Consider the following 17,163-nt stretch of genomic DNA (forward strand, 5'->3'; position numbering starts at 1 on the left):
TTGAGAAGGCTGATGGTTCTCTCCACCACAGCCCTTGTGGAGCCCTGGCTCCTATTGTACCGCTGCTCAGATTCTGTTCTTCGACGGCGGAGAAGTGTCATGAGCCACCTCCTGAGGGGATAGCCCTTGTCACCCAGCAGCCAACCATCCAACCAGGCTGGAGTATTGAAGAGCCCCGGCACCTGGGAGTGTCTGAGGATGTAGGCGTCGTGGGAGCTGCCTGAGTACCTTGCACAGACTTGTAGAATCTGCATCCTGCGGTCATACACTATCTGCACGTTCATAGAGTGGAAGCCCTTCCCGTTGACAAAGGCACCGGGCTCACCTGCTGGTGCCTTGATGGCCACATGTGTGCAGTCTATTGCACACTGGATACGGGGGAAGCCAGCAATGGCCGTGAAGCCTCTGGCTCACTGTGTCTGACTTGCCTGGTCACAGCGGAAGTAGTGAAGGTGGATACCCATCTGAACAGAGCATCTGTAACCTGCTTGACACAAGCGTGGACAGCTGATTGGGAGACACCGCAAAGATCACCCACCGAACCAGAAGCATAGAAGGGCAACTGTGAGCTTCAGAGCCACTGGCATGGGGTGTCTGCCCACACAGTTAGGAGATATCTCAGGGCCAATCATCTGACATATATAGTTGACTGACTCCCTTGAGAGTCGGAGCCTCCTTCGGCACTGCACCTCAGTCATATTGAGGTAGCTGCTTCACCACCTGTATACACTGGCAGGAGGATAGTGGCATTTTTTGTGGCCCCCTTGCATCTTGGACTACCTCTTGGCCCTGTGCCCCTTGTGCCTGTGCCTGGCCTCCCAAAGGAGTCTGATTTTCCAGTCCTGGCCTCCTCCTTATTCTATCCCTCCCTTCCTCCTCAGAGGAACTGCCTCCAGTGGAGATGTCAGAACCCACACTCCCAGGCTAAATGGAGGCCTCCGGAAAGCTGCAGGCCCGAGAAAGATTACTGTCTGTAGACTGGTTTCAAAGTACACAAAAAGCACTTGGAAATCGATGTGAACAGCTAACAACCAAACGGGCAACTTTAAAACTCTTTCTGCAAGTAAAACTTTGTGGAAAACGTGAGTCCACATATCCCACCAGTGCATGAGTTGTATTAAAAAATCTCCTACCCGCCTGCCCGTTGGACCCGTGCTCCGACCCGAAGTTCGCCAGGGCCCCTCAAAATCCTGGACAATAGGCAAGTTAATTGGCCTTAACGAGGCCTTCAATTAATGGTGGGCGAGTGTCCCGCTGCTGAGAACGCCCACCAACCGAAATATCGCGATGCCGCACACTGACATCGGGACGCTCGCGCGACATTTTAAGTGCTGACGTGTGGGCTCCACCACCCGCACATCAGCCAAAAAATTCTGCCCAATGTCTGATTTCAGGAATGTGGTCCTGAGGAATTTTCATATGTTACTCTATGGAGCTAAGGCAAATCTGGAAGAGTTGATTCCTGGTCACCTACATAGCAGGGCTAGAGAGACGTTGGCAGATGCCGAGGACATCGACATTCTTAAATGAAGCTCAAGAGGTTGTATATTCTCACAAAGCTCATTTGCTTAATGGACCGTGATTCCTGCACGTGAGCTAAATAATTCCCCCATTCAGAAACTGCCATCTGATTTTCATAGACATTTGATAATATCATACCCTAAATATACCCCAGACTGTGTTTGTGCAGCAGCTTATTTTTAAACTGTCACTTTCATATTTTAGGTTTTGTGGTATGTGGCTTGATTGTGGTAAATACAGTCAACTTGCCAGTGAACAGTTTCCAGTAAGAAGTTCGAAACAGACCCCAGTTTTATGTGCAGATGCTAAGTTCTGATTACAATTAAATTGCTGCAACTCAAGAAACAGCCATGAAGACAATGCTATCTTATGGACAAATGATCAGAATGAAATGATTGTACCACAACATTGCACCTATTCAGAAGGAAAACATTGCATTTTTGCACACTTAAGGTTAGACTCTTGGTTATGCCCCTATTGGTCCACTGAGGGGATCCAGTAGTTCTCAAAATATTGAACAGTTACTCTTCGAATCTTTTAGCTTTTTCAAAGGATAGAGTGAAATAAAAAGTAACCTTGGATCCTTTCATCAATATTTCATAAATATAATTCTAAGGGGGAATCTTAAACTGGACCCCTTCCTGCCTACTAGCCTGAAATCAGGCGTAGAAAAGTTGCCCATGCGATAGAGTGGAAACCAATATTAAACAGCAAACCTACATCTTGATGATGTCATCAGGTTACTATTGATGGTTTAACCATGGGCCGAACTAGGGCCACACAGTCCCAAACAGGCCAGCAAGAGCAGCCAGCAGCCATGATCCTGGCCACAGAAGGCTCAGGTAAATTTCATTATTTTAAATTTTGTTTTAAAGAATTCCATGCGGCCCGGGAAGCTAAGGATGCCTCCCCTGTCTCAAGCTTCCTCCTTAACAAACCACTCCTTCCCATTTCCCCGTCACAATTTCTCACTGCATCACATTCCTTACTTATCTTCGCCTCGCCTCTCATGAATTTTGACTGCTGCTTGCCAGAAGCGATATCATTGATGCCACTTCCAAGCGGGAGTCAGTGTCAGAAAATAGGAATGAGGCCTGGGATTTAAACTCACACATAGGTTTCATGCTCCAAGGGGCTAGGAGACCCAGCGGCCACTTTGGTTCCTGCAGCCCCAATTCTCGTCCCAGTTTAAAAGTGCAGTTTGCCTCTTGTCTCTATTGGTATACAATTTCATTTTAAAAATTCGAGAATGTTACACATCTGTCTATGTCAATGCCTTTACAGTAATATCTATATTATCTGCAATTCATTAAGACTCCATAATACCTAAAAGTATTCCACAAAAGCTCAAGAATTTGCAATATATGTCATCTTAGTGAAATATTTATCTAAGCAACCTCCTGCAAAATAAAATCATAGGCGCAATCTTCATCAAAACCAGTCGCACTTAAGTCAAAACTCACTCAGTCAAGTATTAGTTACAAATGTTCACTCATGAAATTCCTCTCTCTAATATCCTAACAAAGCCATTAATCCATTTATTATTAAAATACAATGCAATTTCATCAGTTTTTGGCATGCCACACAGATAACTGGTTTCAGTATTGCCTGCTTGCAGAATATTCTGCACTGAAAATTCTAAATAAAATTATTTTTCATATTATACAAAACACCTGTCTAGTTTAATGCTGCAATAAACAACTTGCAGGAAAACATTCAGAATTTTTATTTGCAGGGTACAACATGCCTTCTGTCCAAACTGATGGAATGATAGGCTCATTCCTCTAACAATTCTAACATAGCATTTGAATAATTTTCTTAGAATCAATTTTAGGTGAATTATAGCAATACCTTTATTCATACTTGGTACATTTATGCTAATGCAGTTATGGGCCAAAGTTATGCCCAGCATTTGAAGCACTTGCCATGGATGACCTAACCAAGAGTATATCATACAAACATAAATGCAAAATACTTTTCCATAATATCTGAGTGTGAATATTTGAATTAATCAGGACTTGAATTAATCATGAATATCAAGATATTTGTCAAAGGTTAGGCTTTAGTTGCATTTTACATCAACATGAAACAATCAGGTTTTGTAGATTTGTTTTGACTTTTACTTTCAACACTTAGGTACACAAACTCAAGAAGTGAAACTTGCTATTACTTTGAAAGTGAATGTCAAAATAAGGACTAATGTCAGCTGTCTTATTTTTGAATGTTTCAGAGGAGGCAGTGGCATAATGGTATTGTCACTGACTAGTATTCCAGCGACTTGGGGTAATTCTCTGGGGGCCTGTATTCAAATCCTGCTGTGGCAGATGGTGAATATTTGAATTCAATATAAGTCTGATGATGATCATCCAATGAAACCACTGCCAATTGTCATAAAAACACATCTTGTTCATTAATGCCCTTTAGGGAAGGAAATCTGCTGTCCTGGTCTGGACTATGCATGTGACTCCAGACCCACAGCAATGTGGTTGACTCTTAAGTGCACCTTGTACAAAAATTAGGGATGGGCAATAAATGCTGGCCTAGCTAGTGACACCCACATCCAATGAATAAAAAAAGTTTTTATAATAGGAACAGTTTGTTTTTAAACATTTGAAATTAAAAGTTAATGGGCTGTCCATTAAAAGACAACCAGAGAATCAAGAAGAAAGTATAGGATCTCTTCACTTTCAACGCTGAAGAATTTTAACAACTTATAATTAGCAACTGCTTGTCCCAGATAAACCACCATATATAGTATGTAACTGAATAAATACTGTTAGTTATCTCTACCAGTCTATAGCAAGAATTTCAAACAATGTGAAATAAAAATATATACTTGTTCTAAGCTTACTTAAACTATTTTTCATTGCCGTGCTTGATGAGAATATAAGGGTTCAAATAGCATTGTGTCTGTTTGCTTCTCCACTGCTATCAGCCTATTCAACTGGACAATAGAAGTTATGATGTACAAACTAATCTCTTCAACTAATTGTACATTATAGGTAAGCACCCAGTTAATAATACAGTACCTCAATCTTTTATTTATCATGATAGTATGGACATATTTGAAGCAATTGCTTGAAATAATAACTCACTGGCTTCACAAAACAAGGTAGAATTGTGATTGCTGTATAATGACAACCACTTCTAATAAAAAAGTTATTACAGATATCTTTGGTAAGGAAAAACATGAAAGCTAATATTTTTAAGTTTTGTTTATCTCTAAGAACTATCCTCTAGCCCAATGTGACAGCCTTCTTACTCGATAATTATAGATAAGACCAACTTTGGGTCTATTTCTGAAAGGTCATTTGCAATTCATATTCATGTTGTTCAGAACATTTGCATCTGTGAACATTCGGGAGGTGTGGAAAGAATTACAAGAAAGTTAATGTAATATTTGTGAACTTTGAATTACAAATCAATATCTGGTGGTTGTGGTTGATTCAGTGCAATCACATCAGTGGTAAAAAGGACTTATTTTTAACCATCTGTTGACTCCCGTGCCCAATTGAATGAGGGAGAGGGCACAAAATAACTTGATTTTATATATCACCTTTAATTTAGAAGGAAAGCTAACAAATACAGAAACACAATTTCAATTCTAGAATTAGCTAGATTGATAGTAGAAAGTCAAAGTGTAACCTTCCTGAAATTTACAATGCTGCCCTTATACAATTGTTTCTGCACATGCACAATGGAACTAACCTTACAAGAAATCAGAGCAGAGCCGTCAGTGTGCTCATTCTGCTTTCAATATCATGTGTAGGTAAGTACTTACCAGCATCAGTGAAATCAGATTTCTGGTGGTAAGTAAATAAAATCTTCACCACTGCAGACCCCACAGCTCACACAAATTAAAAACACTGCAACTAAGAAGAAATTGAAGCCAATTAAAACGGACTAACTTCAAAGGACTGCTAGGTAGAATAACGGAGTTTGAAGCCGGCAATCTTCTACTATGGATGTTAGATAAGATTTGAAGATCATTTAAGATCTCTGATGTTTCTATTTGATGTTACTGCAACTCTGCAAGTCCAAGTACTTTTTACTGAGTGAAGAGCATGATGTCACAGTGAGCCTGTAAATGAGAATCTATGCTAAAAAGAAGGGACAGGATGATCACTGATGTACAGTGTAGTGTTTATGACTTGTTCATTTTATAATTACTCGAGAGGGATAAATATTTGAGTTATACGGGTCCTCCTTGAATCAGATATGTTGGATGGGATTTTCCTCTTGGTCTGGCTAGAAGTGCCCTTGTGGTATCCATACATCCACCCCATTGGCCTAATCCGGGTTCTGGTTTTTTTCCAATATCAATGAATTGCTCTAATTTTATGTCAGCTCCTGGCTGACATCATATCCATCTCTGCCAAGGAGCTCACCTGCAGGGCAACAGAAAATGGCCAAGGTAGGCCTCTGGTGATTGTTGGAACGTAAGTTTGTCTACGGCCTCCAGGGCTGTTTGGGGATGGGGTGGGGGGGGGAGTCTGATTTGTGACAAGTTCTGTTTCAGTCAAAATAATCACTGACTCTGCTAAGATAGCCCTTCAATTTTTATCTTCTTCTGCCGTCTCTTCTGTGTGACATTCTGTTAATAAAAAATATAAGGGGAAAGAGTGGTGAGCCATTCAGATTACAACGCTCTCATTCACTTTTGTGTGCTTATATGTACTAATCATTTTCACCATATCATCAGTGATTACTCTTAAGATTTGGTGGAGAAACTGCACTATGCAAATTCTTGGTGCCATATAAGTTAGTGACTATGACTTCAAGGTAGCAGGCTGTAGTCCACAACGATTAACAGCCCTATTGGTTTCCTCCCTCTGAATCACACAACTGCCGTGAGAGTGTGCAGATATGAAGGACATGGTCAAGGGTCAACAGTGTGGGTACATCCTGATAGATGGGTGGCAAAGGGCAATTGGAAGGGATAACATGGCACTGTTCATCATTCATCCACCCACTGAGTCAAGATAGCTAACTACATGAGTACATAAAATCTAAAGCAAGCGGTGATGGCAAGATAATGCCATCTCCATGGCTGTGTCTTGAGAATCCACTCCATGTTTCCAGTGGTACACTTTGATTAGGCAGCAGCAATGACAACTCCCCCATAGGGAAAGCCCATGATGGGCCATCTGTTCCAGGGTCAGCTAACAGTTGCACAACAATTACAGCTTTCACACTCACCTGACAGGGAAGTGACATCTCCTCTGAGGCACAGGGATTTCGCCATTGAAGGCCCACCTCTCAAATGGGCCTTTCTGAAGGGCCACTTTTTATATTCTCCCAAGTCACCCATCTCCCGCTGTGCCTGCCTCCAAAACGTCAATATTTCTGGGGTTGCCCACCCCAACTCCTATTCTCGCAGCAGCACCCCTCGGACCAAAAGTCAGAACTTCGGGCAGCCAATTTGAAAGGTCAGTTTTGCGGAGCCAGGAATTCTCCAATCTCTGCGCACCAGACCCAGGAGTGAATATCTGGGCCGTGATCTTTATGTGGCTTCAGAGAACATTTTGAAGCCTACAAGTTTTGAAAACTAAACTTTTGTGATTTCCTTGGTGCATTCAGTTCTTCATTCATTTATAGTATTTCTTGAATGACAGAACATGATCATAGCAAAGCTCATTTTAACACATTGTTCAACGGCTTTACCTGGAATTATTCGCTGCCCAGAGTGTATATTCATTTGTTAATTAAAGTAAAATATCTTCAATTTGTACTTCTCTGTTTTCTTTCAATCTAAACCTTGGTTGATCTGCATGTAAAGACTTGTTTCCAGATATAAATGCCTATTTTTTCTTCATCTCTGCAGAATTTTTAAAGGTATATGAGATCTTTTATTTTGAATGATCACATTTTCCATTTTCATAGCTTCAAGAACTAAACGGTTGCATGAAATTATCAGTTTAAGTCTTTTCCTTGGGCCATATTTCCTGCGTGCAGTCGGTTCTGGGTCTGCTTCAGAGTGAAGCTTAATAAATTGGATAAATTGATAAATTTAAAGGAGCTCACAGGAATCATAGAAATAATAAGCTGACTCATTAGCAAAGCACAATCCTCACACTGAAGAGGCCCTAGCACTTCAACAATAGGTTAATACAAAATCACAATGTTTTGCAGTATTGTTGGGAGGAATGTGACAACAAGACCCCACTCACAGGTCGTAACGCTGAATATCTTGCCTAATCTTATGTGGCTACAATTTTTACCTCGTCGGGTGGGCACATGCTGGACCCGAACGAGTGTAAAATGACACGCAACGACATCAGGCAAGCGTCCCGACATCATTGCGCACTCGCATGAAATTTCAGTCGGTGAGCGTGCGTGGGAGATGGCAATGCAGCCACCAACATTGAGCCCATTAAAGTACCATTTAAATGTAATTTTTTACTGCCCATCCACCCTTATTGTGGGCAGGCAGGTGAAAAGGCCAAGCGGCCTTTGCATTTTTTCGGAAACCTCATCCATTGGCGGGATGAGGTTTCCAACAGCAATTAAAAATATAATTAACATTTTAACTTTTCCATAATAACATGTGACTCTGTCACATGAGCAGGGACATGAGGAGACATGTTTTGTGACATTTTTAAATTCTTTATTTTTGATTTTTTATATCTTCAGCTACCTGAAGCAGCTCTGTCATTCAGGGAGCTTTTCCTGTGCGCACTCGCATGCATGTGCAAAGTTCCCCGCTTACCCTCCTCCCCCCACACAGGCAGCGCTGCGGTACACATTTCTCGCTGGGTGGGCCTCTGTTGCCCCACCAGCGTGAAATTGCAGTCTGGCCCCAATCAGAGGTGGGGGTCGGCTTCCTGACCGCTCCTGCTCGACGAGGTAAAAAGTTTGGTCATTATTCATATTGAGGGTGATTAATATCTTGCTAGATGTAATCAAGGACTTCCCCCTTTTGTTCATCATACACAGGATGCTAGACTGGCTAATATTATAAATTAATGGCAAACATTTCATAGAGGGCTTCTTGGCTGACTGGAAAAGCATGCTGGGATATTTAGCCTTTCCAATACCTGGAATGTCCAAAAATAGCTAGGCATTCTACATTATATCTTACAGAAATATATGTCATTCTTTTCCCAAACTCATCTGTAGGAATATTTAATTAAAGAGTTCACAATGATTTTTGATCATCGTAACTAAAAAAAAAAATGGCTAAATGGAGAAAATGCATCCTTGTATGAAAGGTTCTTTGAAAAACTGCTTCAAAAGCAAATAGCATTGAGGTAATTATTCAAGTGTGCTGACAAGATATTTCCTTATGTAAATTCTGATGACACAAGTTCCTCAAATCTTGCTGATAAATACAAGACACGATGAGCCAAACCAACGCATTCTGAAGGCTGCCAGCTGCTCTTGCCTGAAGACTAGAAGAAATCCAGCCACACTCAACCATGAAGATCCAAACAATCTTTTTGCTGTTGACAACAACTGCTATCTGCCTAGCTAATCATGGTGAGTATTCATTACATAGATTGCATTTGATGAGATAGCCTAAGTAACTGTTTTCCAGTGTTTAAAGCAGGATGATAATATGACTTATTATTGACTCTGAAGTAAACAAATGATGGGAAAGTATTTGGTTCTGCTCACTATATTTCACGTTGTTTTATAGTCTGAACACTCTCACAGCAAAGTTTGCATTGTCTTCAGATTTAAAAAACAAAGAAAAGGCTACTAAATGGCAGAGATCAGCACTAGCTGTCTGCCATTCAAAACCAGTCCAATCTAATTTAATAAGGCCAGTAAGATTGGTTAGTGAAGGGTTTCCTCTCTGATCTAGAGAAAACATAATTGCAATTTGTTTGCAGGATTTTCACTGGTTCAGATCTGGCTTTGAATAGGAGTAGACTATGTCAAATCAACCAAGTCATCCTTTGTGATTTTTTTTCTTCCTCAGCAAAATGATTGAAATTACAGATAAAAATAGTAAAATATGTGTGCATGTGTTGGAAATCCTCATGCATGATTTCAGATTAAGAAATTTTAAATAGATACTAAGAACCTTTGAACATTACTGCACAAGTGACAAAATAACCCATCAGGCCCGTGCCAGTTCTTTTGCTTACAGCAATCCAAAACCAGAAACAAATCAGAAACAGTCAGGGTATATTCCAATGTGACTGTGCATTAACTTTCAGTAAATTACATTTTTTACTGGGTGTATGGCATTATTGCAAAGTAGGGTAAGTATCAGAAACACAGACATTCTACCTGTCTAATGACAGGTTCAATAATAAAATTAATGGGGCTGAATCTTACCTATGTCAGGCAGGCTGGGCAGGAGGGGGCAGGACAGGTGCGGAGATAATCGCCGCCCGCGATCAGCTGCATGCCGCCATTTTAAATGGGTGGGACAATTAAGACGAAAGAGCTGCCTCAGGGAGATTGAATAGACAATAAAAGTTTTTAAAAATGCAAGTAACAAAATTATTTAAACAAGTCCCCTCATGTGACCGTGTCACATGAGCAGGGACATGTTTGTCAAGTTTACCAAACTTATTTATTAATTTTATAAAAACTTCAGGAAAACTCATCCCGCCCGTGGATGAGGTTTCCTGGAAAACAGAAAGACCGCCCGAGCTCTTTGCCTGTCCGCCAAGCTTAAGGCTGGACAGGGAGCGTTGTTAATGAGGTAAATTACTTTCCTAATGGCCTTAATAGGCTTAAAAGTTCAGCAGCTGCGCAGCCACTTCCGGCATGCACCCGCCGAATGCGATATCGAAATGACGCGCGATGACATCAGGGCGCATGCCCGACGCCACCTCATGTCATTTTACACCTCAGCGTGTCAGGCCTGCTCCCACATGCTGACAGCAATATTCTGGCCATAAAGAGGCTGAAATCTGTTGTGGTTGTGAGGGAACTCACCACACTACAAATATTATATTCTTAAAATGAAGGGTTATTTAGGAATTTTGCCTTCATTTTAATGCAGAAAAAATGATTGGAGCTTGAACATAATGTCCTGATTTGCATTCCACTAGGCAAAATTCCAGAACAGGAGTGAAAATATAGAAAACTGCACCTTACATATAATCTTCTACATTGTAAAAATAAATGCTTACTCCCTTCAAGGAAGTAAACTAAGCACCAATTTTGTTAATGCAACTCATATATTTCCAAGTTTGACGATACCGTTGTGAACTTGCCATGTTCTTTTTCTTTCACTATATGTCCGTCCTTAGGAATCTCAAAACCCTCGAGATGCAAATGTGTGAAAGTCAGCTCTCATTTCATTTCACCACGAAGATATCAGCATATCGACATATTTCCTCCGGGCTCCTTCTGCAGGAAAGTAGAGATTGTGTAAGTGTTACAATAAATCGATCGCCAACAACAAAGCAAACTTATCGGCTATTCAAATTTCACAAGCCTAGAGAAAATATTCAATTAATTTTTTATAGTATAAACCGGGTGAAATGACTATCTTTTGCAACAAATCTTTTATAGTGTCGAATGTGACAGCTGATCATTCAATATGATCTTATCTACATCGCACATTTATTGTTGTCTCCAAAGGCAGTCACGATAGACAAATTGTATATAAATGCGCTTAAGTGTTCCACTATGTATTATACAGCAAATGTTATCTTTCTTTATCACTTTTATGACAACAAAGGTTTTTCTGTAATTTACCACAATTTAATTTCACATCAGTGTACAGAATGCCCTTACTTTTGATTATTAAAATAAACACTAGTTTCTGAATTCAATCGCTGACTGACTCTGGTTTAGCTGCTGTATAATTACTCATCTTGATAGCACCATATACAATTTACAAATTGTCATTAAAATTTTAACCAAAAGATGTTCTGTTCATGTGTTACAGAATTACCCTGAAGAATATGATGAAGATCTGTGTGAATCCCCAAACTCCATGGGTCAAAAGAGTTGTTGGTCTCCTTACTGAAAAGTAACTATTGACTTTCAATGTTCAATTTTGCAAAACTACTTCCTGTTCCTATCATCTAGATATTATTGGTCTGCAATATCAGCATTACATATTCACACATTATGCAGCTCTCAACCTTTAACTCCATATTTAGTATGACACAACAGTAGCTTCACAAGGTCTTTTCAGTGATGTGAAAGTTGTACAGCGTCTTTCATGGCACCAAGGCATCCCAAAGCACCTACAGCCAATGAAGTCCTTTTGAAGTGTTGTCACTGTATATTAGAATCACCACAGCCAATTTGTGCACAGCAAATTCTCACAAACAGCAATATGGTGATAATCACATAATGTGTTTTAGCAATGTTGATTGAGGGATAAATATTGGTCAGGATACAAGCTTAATTCTCCTTCTTTGTTTTGGCATTTCCAGATCAGAAGTCACTATTTCACCTGCTGAACTGACTTCAACTGAATGAATATGAATTGAACCTACACAAGGCAAAATTCTACTGCTTACTGAGCCAAGCTTTGTTGTTTAAGCTAAACTGTAGCAGACTTACCAATATCTGAATTATTTTCTATTTTGCTCACACACAATCCAGCCAATATCACTGATGCACATAAATCCTTGTAGCATGCCAGTGGCTTTTTATGCTATTTTTATATAGTTTCTGGGACATAAGAGTTAATGTGTCAAAATATTTGAGCCAGTAAATTGAAACGTGTTAACAAAGCTCTAAGTATAAAGGGATTTTAGTTTGATATTTTATTGTCCACACACATTTAGAGGCAGAGGTAGAGATAGATTCTTGACTAACAAGGAAGTGAAAGGTTATGGGGGGTTTAGGTAGAATGAGGAGTTGAGCCCACAATCAGATCATATTGAAGGGCAGACCGGGTTCCAGAGACAGAATTACTTAGTCTGGCTCCTAATTCGTATGTTTGTATGTACACATATCGAAAGAAATAATTATTCTTTCATTGCAGTTACGAATAAATTGTTTGAAAATGTACATGTTTTATAATGGTTTTCTAAAACTGTGGAAGTGTTTGGCTTTAGGAATTCTAGATCTGTAACATAGTCAAATGTAATGACAACATGAAGGCAATATCACCTGTTATATCACTGATTAGGTATTGATGATTAAATAGAGTGCTCTGAAATTTAGCACAGCTCAGTTGTTAGGCTGTGACAGTTCTTTCTATGACAATTGACTTTACAAACATGGTTTTATATTTTTGTTGTCACTCAGATGATAACTTTTGTATTCAGTGAATTTTATACTTAAGGCTTTTGGTAAATAAATGAATCAGTTGATTTAATCTTTGTGTCCGCTCTTTTATGTATCGTTAAGGTCCTATTAAGTGTCCACAAGATTAAAGCTGTTACAAGTTGCAAATAAAAAAGAACCACACACAAACATAAAAATAACACAGGCCGGAATTTTCCTGCCCCTCACGCTAGTGAGATCTTCCGGTGTGAACGGAGATTTCAATGGCTCGCCAGCCCCACCATGGGGAACCTGCAGCAGGGGCTGGAAAATTCTGGCCACAGGGTAGAATTTTCCATTGAAGTTGACATCAGGAGTCATAACAGGCCTGAGCGCACAACATGGCAGGAAGGCCAAAAATCAGTTTCACGCCATCGTGAAGCACATTTGCAACCGGCCACTCCGCCCGTCAATGACGGGCCACTTTCAGGCCACCAGACATTGGGAACTTCACAGTAATACATGTTACATTGTAATGCATAACATTATGAGCCCTGCTTGCCAGAATCATCCTCCCACACGGAATCATCACAGCATGGCAGCATCATTTCACGCCGACATGTTACAAAACAGCATTTATAAGGCATGTACCTAGTGAGCTACACTTCGAGGGGAACTCGGAGGGGAGTGCATAGTAATGTTGCGCATCGATCACGAAGGTCATTTCTTGAAACTGAAGGTTGAGCCGCCACACAGTCAGGCGAGGGGCACAGGCAAGTCACATTTTCCTGGCTGGCTGGCAGTGTAGTGTTGGGGCAAGGGCTGCCCTCTAGTTGATGGTAGTGCACAAACACATGTTGGGTGGTGCGGGTTGGTGGGAGAATGCTCATTAAATTAGCTTCTTGGCGAAATCAGGTGCTGCCCTCCAAATTTGCGTCACGCCAGCAGGAAATCACATTGGTCTGAATCTCACTTGAAGGAGAGTGGTGTGTGGCGGTCAGACCTCACTTCACTCATGACTTCCAGGTGAGTGCAACATTCATACCCTACCTGCCACAGTGCTGCACCAGTCTTGTTGTGATGCCAGTAGAACTTATCGAGCTGTAGGGTTGGTCTGCTCCCAGTGGTTGCCTCTGTAGTCAGAAGGACACCGCGGTGCAGTAATACTCAGGCAGGACTCAACTTCAGACAGAGACCAGTATTGCAACCAGTTGGGCTGTAGGGTTGGTCTTGTCCAGATGGGTACCACAGCTGTCGTGAAGGACGCAACTCTGCAGCAGTGCTCAGATAGGGCTGAAAATTCAGAGACCGGCATTTCAAGTGGAGGTTGGGGGGTTGGGGAAACGTCAGGATAAGAAGCACACGTGGGGCAAAGGGCAGGAAGGTTTCGCAAGGGATTTGAGGGATGGGCTACAATGGAAGGCAGAGGGGCAGAAAGGCTTTGCAATGGGGTGGAGGAGGAGGGGGAAGAATATCAGGACAGGGGATGCCAAGCGGTGGGAAGCTGGAACTCAACAAGGGAAACAGAAACACTGACAAACAAGAGGGTGAATGGGATATTACATGTATGAATGGGTGGGGGGGTGGGGGGGTGGGTTGCAGGCAGACTCTGGAATAGGAAAAGTGGGGTGTGTTAGTGTGGTACAAGTGGGATGGGCTGCACGGAGGCTCATGAAGTAGGGGGGATGGGAAGGGAAACATTGACCAGAAGGTTTCGCTCATCCAGCACCTGCAATCAGCCCCCAGCCGTGATTTCACGCTGACTGGCCAGTTAATGGGCAGCCAGCATGAAATACGCACTGTGAAAGGCTCAGCACTGCCAGTGGGGGCGGGAAGAGGTCGGGCGCCGACATCACCTCAGATGCTGGTGAGCACTTCCAGTGAGCACCCTGAAGACAGACAGCTGCCTCAGGGAGCTGCAGCTCTCCACTGAATAAATGAAACAACAAAAATGCTGCAAAATGTGTCCATGAAGCACAATTAAGCACCTGAACATAAACCTCATGAAAAAAAATCCCCAGATATCTATTTTTATTTTATTTCCCCACAGAGATTTCATCCCGCCCTGGATCGAGGTTTGAGCAAAAATAGAAAGGCCGATTGTCCCGTCCGCCAACTGTAAAAGTTGGACGGGCCACAAAAAATCACTTTCAGTTGCCTCCTTAATGGGCTTAATTGCCCGCTTAATTGTCAGCAGGAGTACTTCCGACTGCCGCGGGTGCCCATGGAGCAAGATAACGCACGAGTGCGCAATGACATCCGACGTCATCTGGCGCTATTTCGGGGCCGGACGGTTCGGCCACGTACCCACCGACAGGATGTAAAATTGTGGCCAGTGTAGTGTTCAGTCAAAAAGGCAAATGGAAACTCATTGACAGTCAAATTCCTTGGTCTGGGGCTAGCAGGTCACATTCAGAGAGCAGAGTTTCATGTAAGTCTTGGGCTCAGAGTCAGGAGTCAGATAATAGAGACAGTCGTGGGGATCTGTGGATCACACAGTCAAGGGTAAGAGAGTTGAGACAGTCCTGAGGTGCAGCGGGCCATGCTGCAGGGCTATTGGTGACTGGTACGATGTATTCCCACTTCAGAGAGTGTAAGAGCTGTGTGCTCAATTGGAATCAGGCATATCTTGGTGTGCGGAGCGTTTTCACTGTTGCTGTCCATGGCCTTGTCTGTCTCTGTACTGGGCTGCAGCTGGGATGGTAGCGGTTATCTGCAGCCTGTATTTGTGGAAAACATGATAAAGGGCCTGGGGCGTGGGAGGGGGTGTGGTGTGTGGAGCTTTCTGGGGGTTCTCCTCAGTAGATGACCATACACACAGCCTCTAGATGCGGAGGGTCGAGGTCCACATGGGGCAGGGTCATGTGAACAATGACGGGCTCGGGAGAGGGTATGGATCTTGACCATAACAACAATGGGATCCAGGATTACTGGGGGAGGCTGGAGAATACAGGAGAGAGCTCTACCTTTACATTGTGAGGTTTCAGGTAAGTTTCTGGGACATGGACAGTGAGGGAGGGAGCATCACAGCTGGTCTAAAATAATAGCCTAGAACAACCATCTTACACTCTCAAACTAATGCTGCAATGTTAAATCGATAGTAGAAGCCAATCTGCACAGAATGGGTCTGAGGCAGTGGGAGGAGCTCACTGCTGGACCAAGGGGCCCTTTCTGGGGGTGATCTCTAACTTGCTGGTGCCACAAGATTAAACTGGAGTCTGAGCCAAGAGAAAGGAGGAAGACATCCTTGGGAAGCTAGCCACTGGGACCCATTCCTTTTCCAGTAACAGGGAAATGTAGGAGTGACTGGCTTAACCTCACAGTTACTGCATTTCAACATGAAGACACAGGCATGTGAAATTTAGGAATGCAGGCAACCATTAAGGAGGCACAGGTGTTGAATATATGGCATTTACTTTCCAGAACTGGCATCCCTAATGCACCAAAGGGCATCTAGTCATCAATCCTGAGCAACTTTATTTCATGAGTATGCCAGGTCTGAGACTGCAGCACTGAGCTTGCTCAGGTTGCGCATGTCATTCAAACCTTCTCCAGCCACAGAGCGATTCAGGTGTTAAGCCTCAGGGATGGCATTTTGGTGACCTCCATGTGTGTGTTACTGCCTCAGGTACAAGACTGAATCAACGGCAAAACTAGTAGGTCAGAAGCAACTATAGACCATTGCAGTTGCTATTGGTTCAAGATTGTGAGCTTCACTCATCCATTATTCATTAATCTATTCAATCTATCAAGAACAAAGAACAAAGAACAAAGGAAAGTACAGCACAGGAACAGGCCCTTCGGCCCCCCCAAGCCTGCTCCGATCATATTGCCCATCAACTAAAACATTTTGCACTTCCGAGGTCCGTATCCCTCTATTCCCATCCTATTCATGTATTTGTCAAGCTGCCTCTTAGACACCACTATCGTACCTCCTTCCACCACCTCCTCTGGCAGCGAATTCCAGACCCTCACTACCCTCTGCAAAAAAAACTTGCCTCTCCTCTATAGTTTTCTCCTCTTACCTTAAATCTATGTCCCCTAGTAACTGACTCTTCCACTCTGGGAAAAAGCTTCTGACTATCTACTCTGTCCATGCCACTCATTATTTTGTAACTTCTATCAAGTCGCCCCTCAATCTCTGTCGCTCCAATGAGAATAATCCGAGTTTCTCCAACCTCTCCTCATAGCTAATAACCTCCAGACCAGGCAGCATCCTGGTAAACCTCCTCTGCACCCTCTACAAAGCCTCCATATCCTTCTGGTAATGTGGCGACCAGAATTGCATGCAATATTCCAAGTGTGGCCTAACCGAAGTTCTATACAGCTGCAGCATGACTTCCCAACTTTTATGCTCAATACCCCTGCCAATGAAGGCAAGCATGCCATATGCCTTCCTGACCACCTTATCCACCTGCGTTGCCACTTTCAGTAACCTGTGGACCTGTACACCCAGATCCCTCTGCCCATCAATGCACTTAAGAGTTCTGCCATTTACTGCATAATTCC

The 17,163-nt window shown here is 42.4% G+C and overlaps 1 protein-coding gene across 1 annotated transcript; it reads left to right on the forward strand.

Moving 5' to 3' along the window:
• The first annotated feature begins 8,891 nt into the window (after positions 1–8,891).
• Positions 8,892–12,766, forward strand: LOC121280557 (interleukin-8-like). Its single transcript, XM_041192693.1, has 4 exons — positions 8,892–9,000; positions 10,734–10,854; positions 11,378–11,461; positions 11,874–12,766. The coding sequence occupies exons 1-4, from the start codon at positions 8,940–8,942 to the stop codon at positions 11,917–11,919; spliced, it is 312 nt and encodes a 103-aa protein (XP_041048627.1). The 5' UTR covers positions 8,892–8,939; the 3' UTR covers positions 11,920–12,766.
• The last annotated feature ends 4,397 nt before the right edge of the window (positions 12,767–17,163 follow it).

Source organism: Carcharodon carcharias, chromosome 1 (assembly GCF_017639515.1).
Source record: "Carcharodon carcharias isolate sCarCar2 chromosome 1, sCarCar2.pri, whole genome shotgun sequence".
Classification (NCBI taxonomy): Eukaryota; Metazoa; Chordata; class Chondrichthyes; order Lamniformes; family Lamnidae; genus Carcharodon; species Carcharodon carcharias.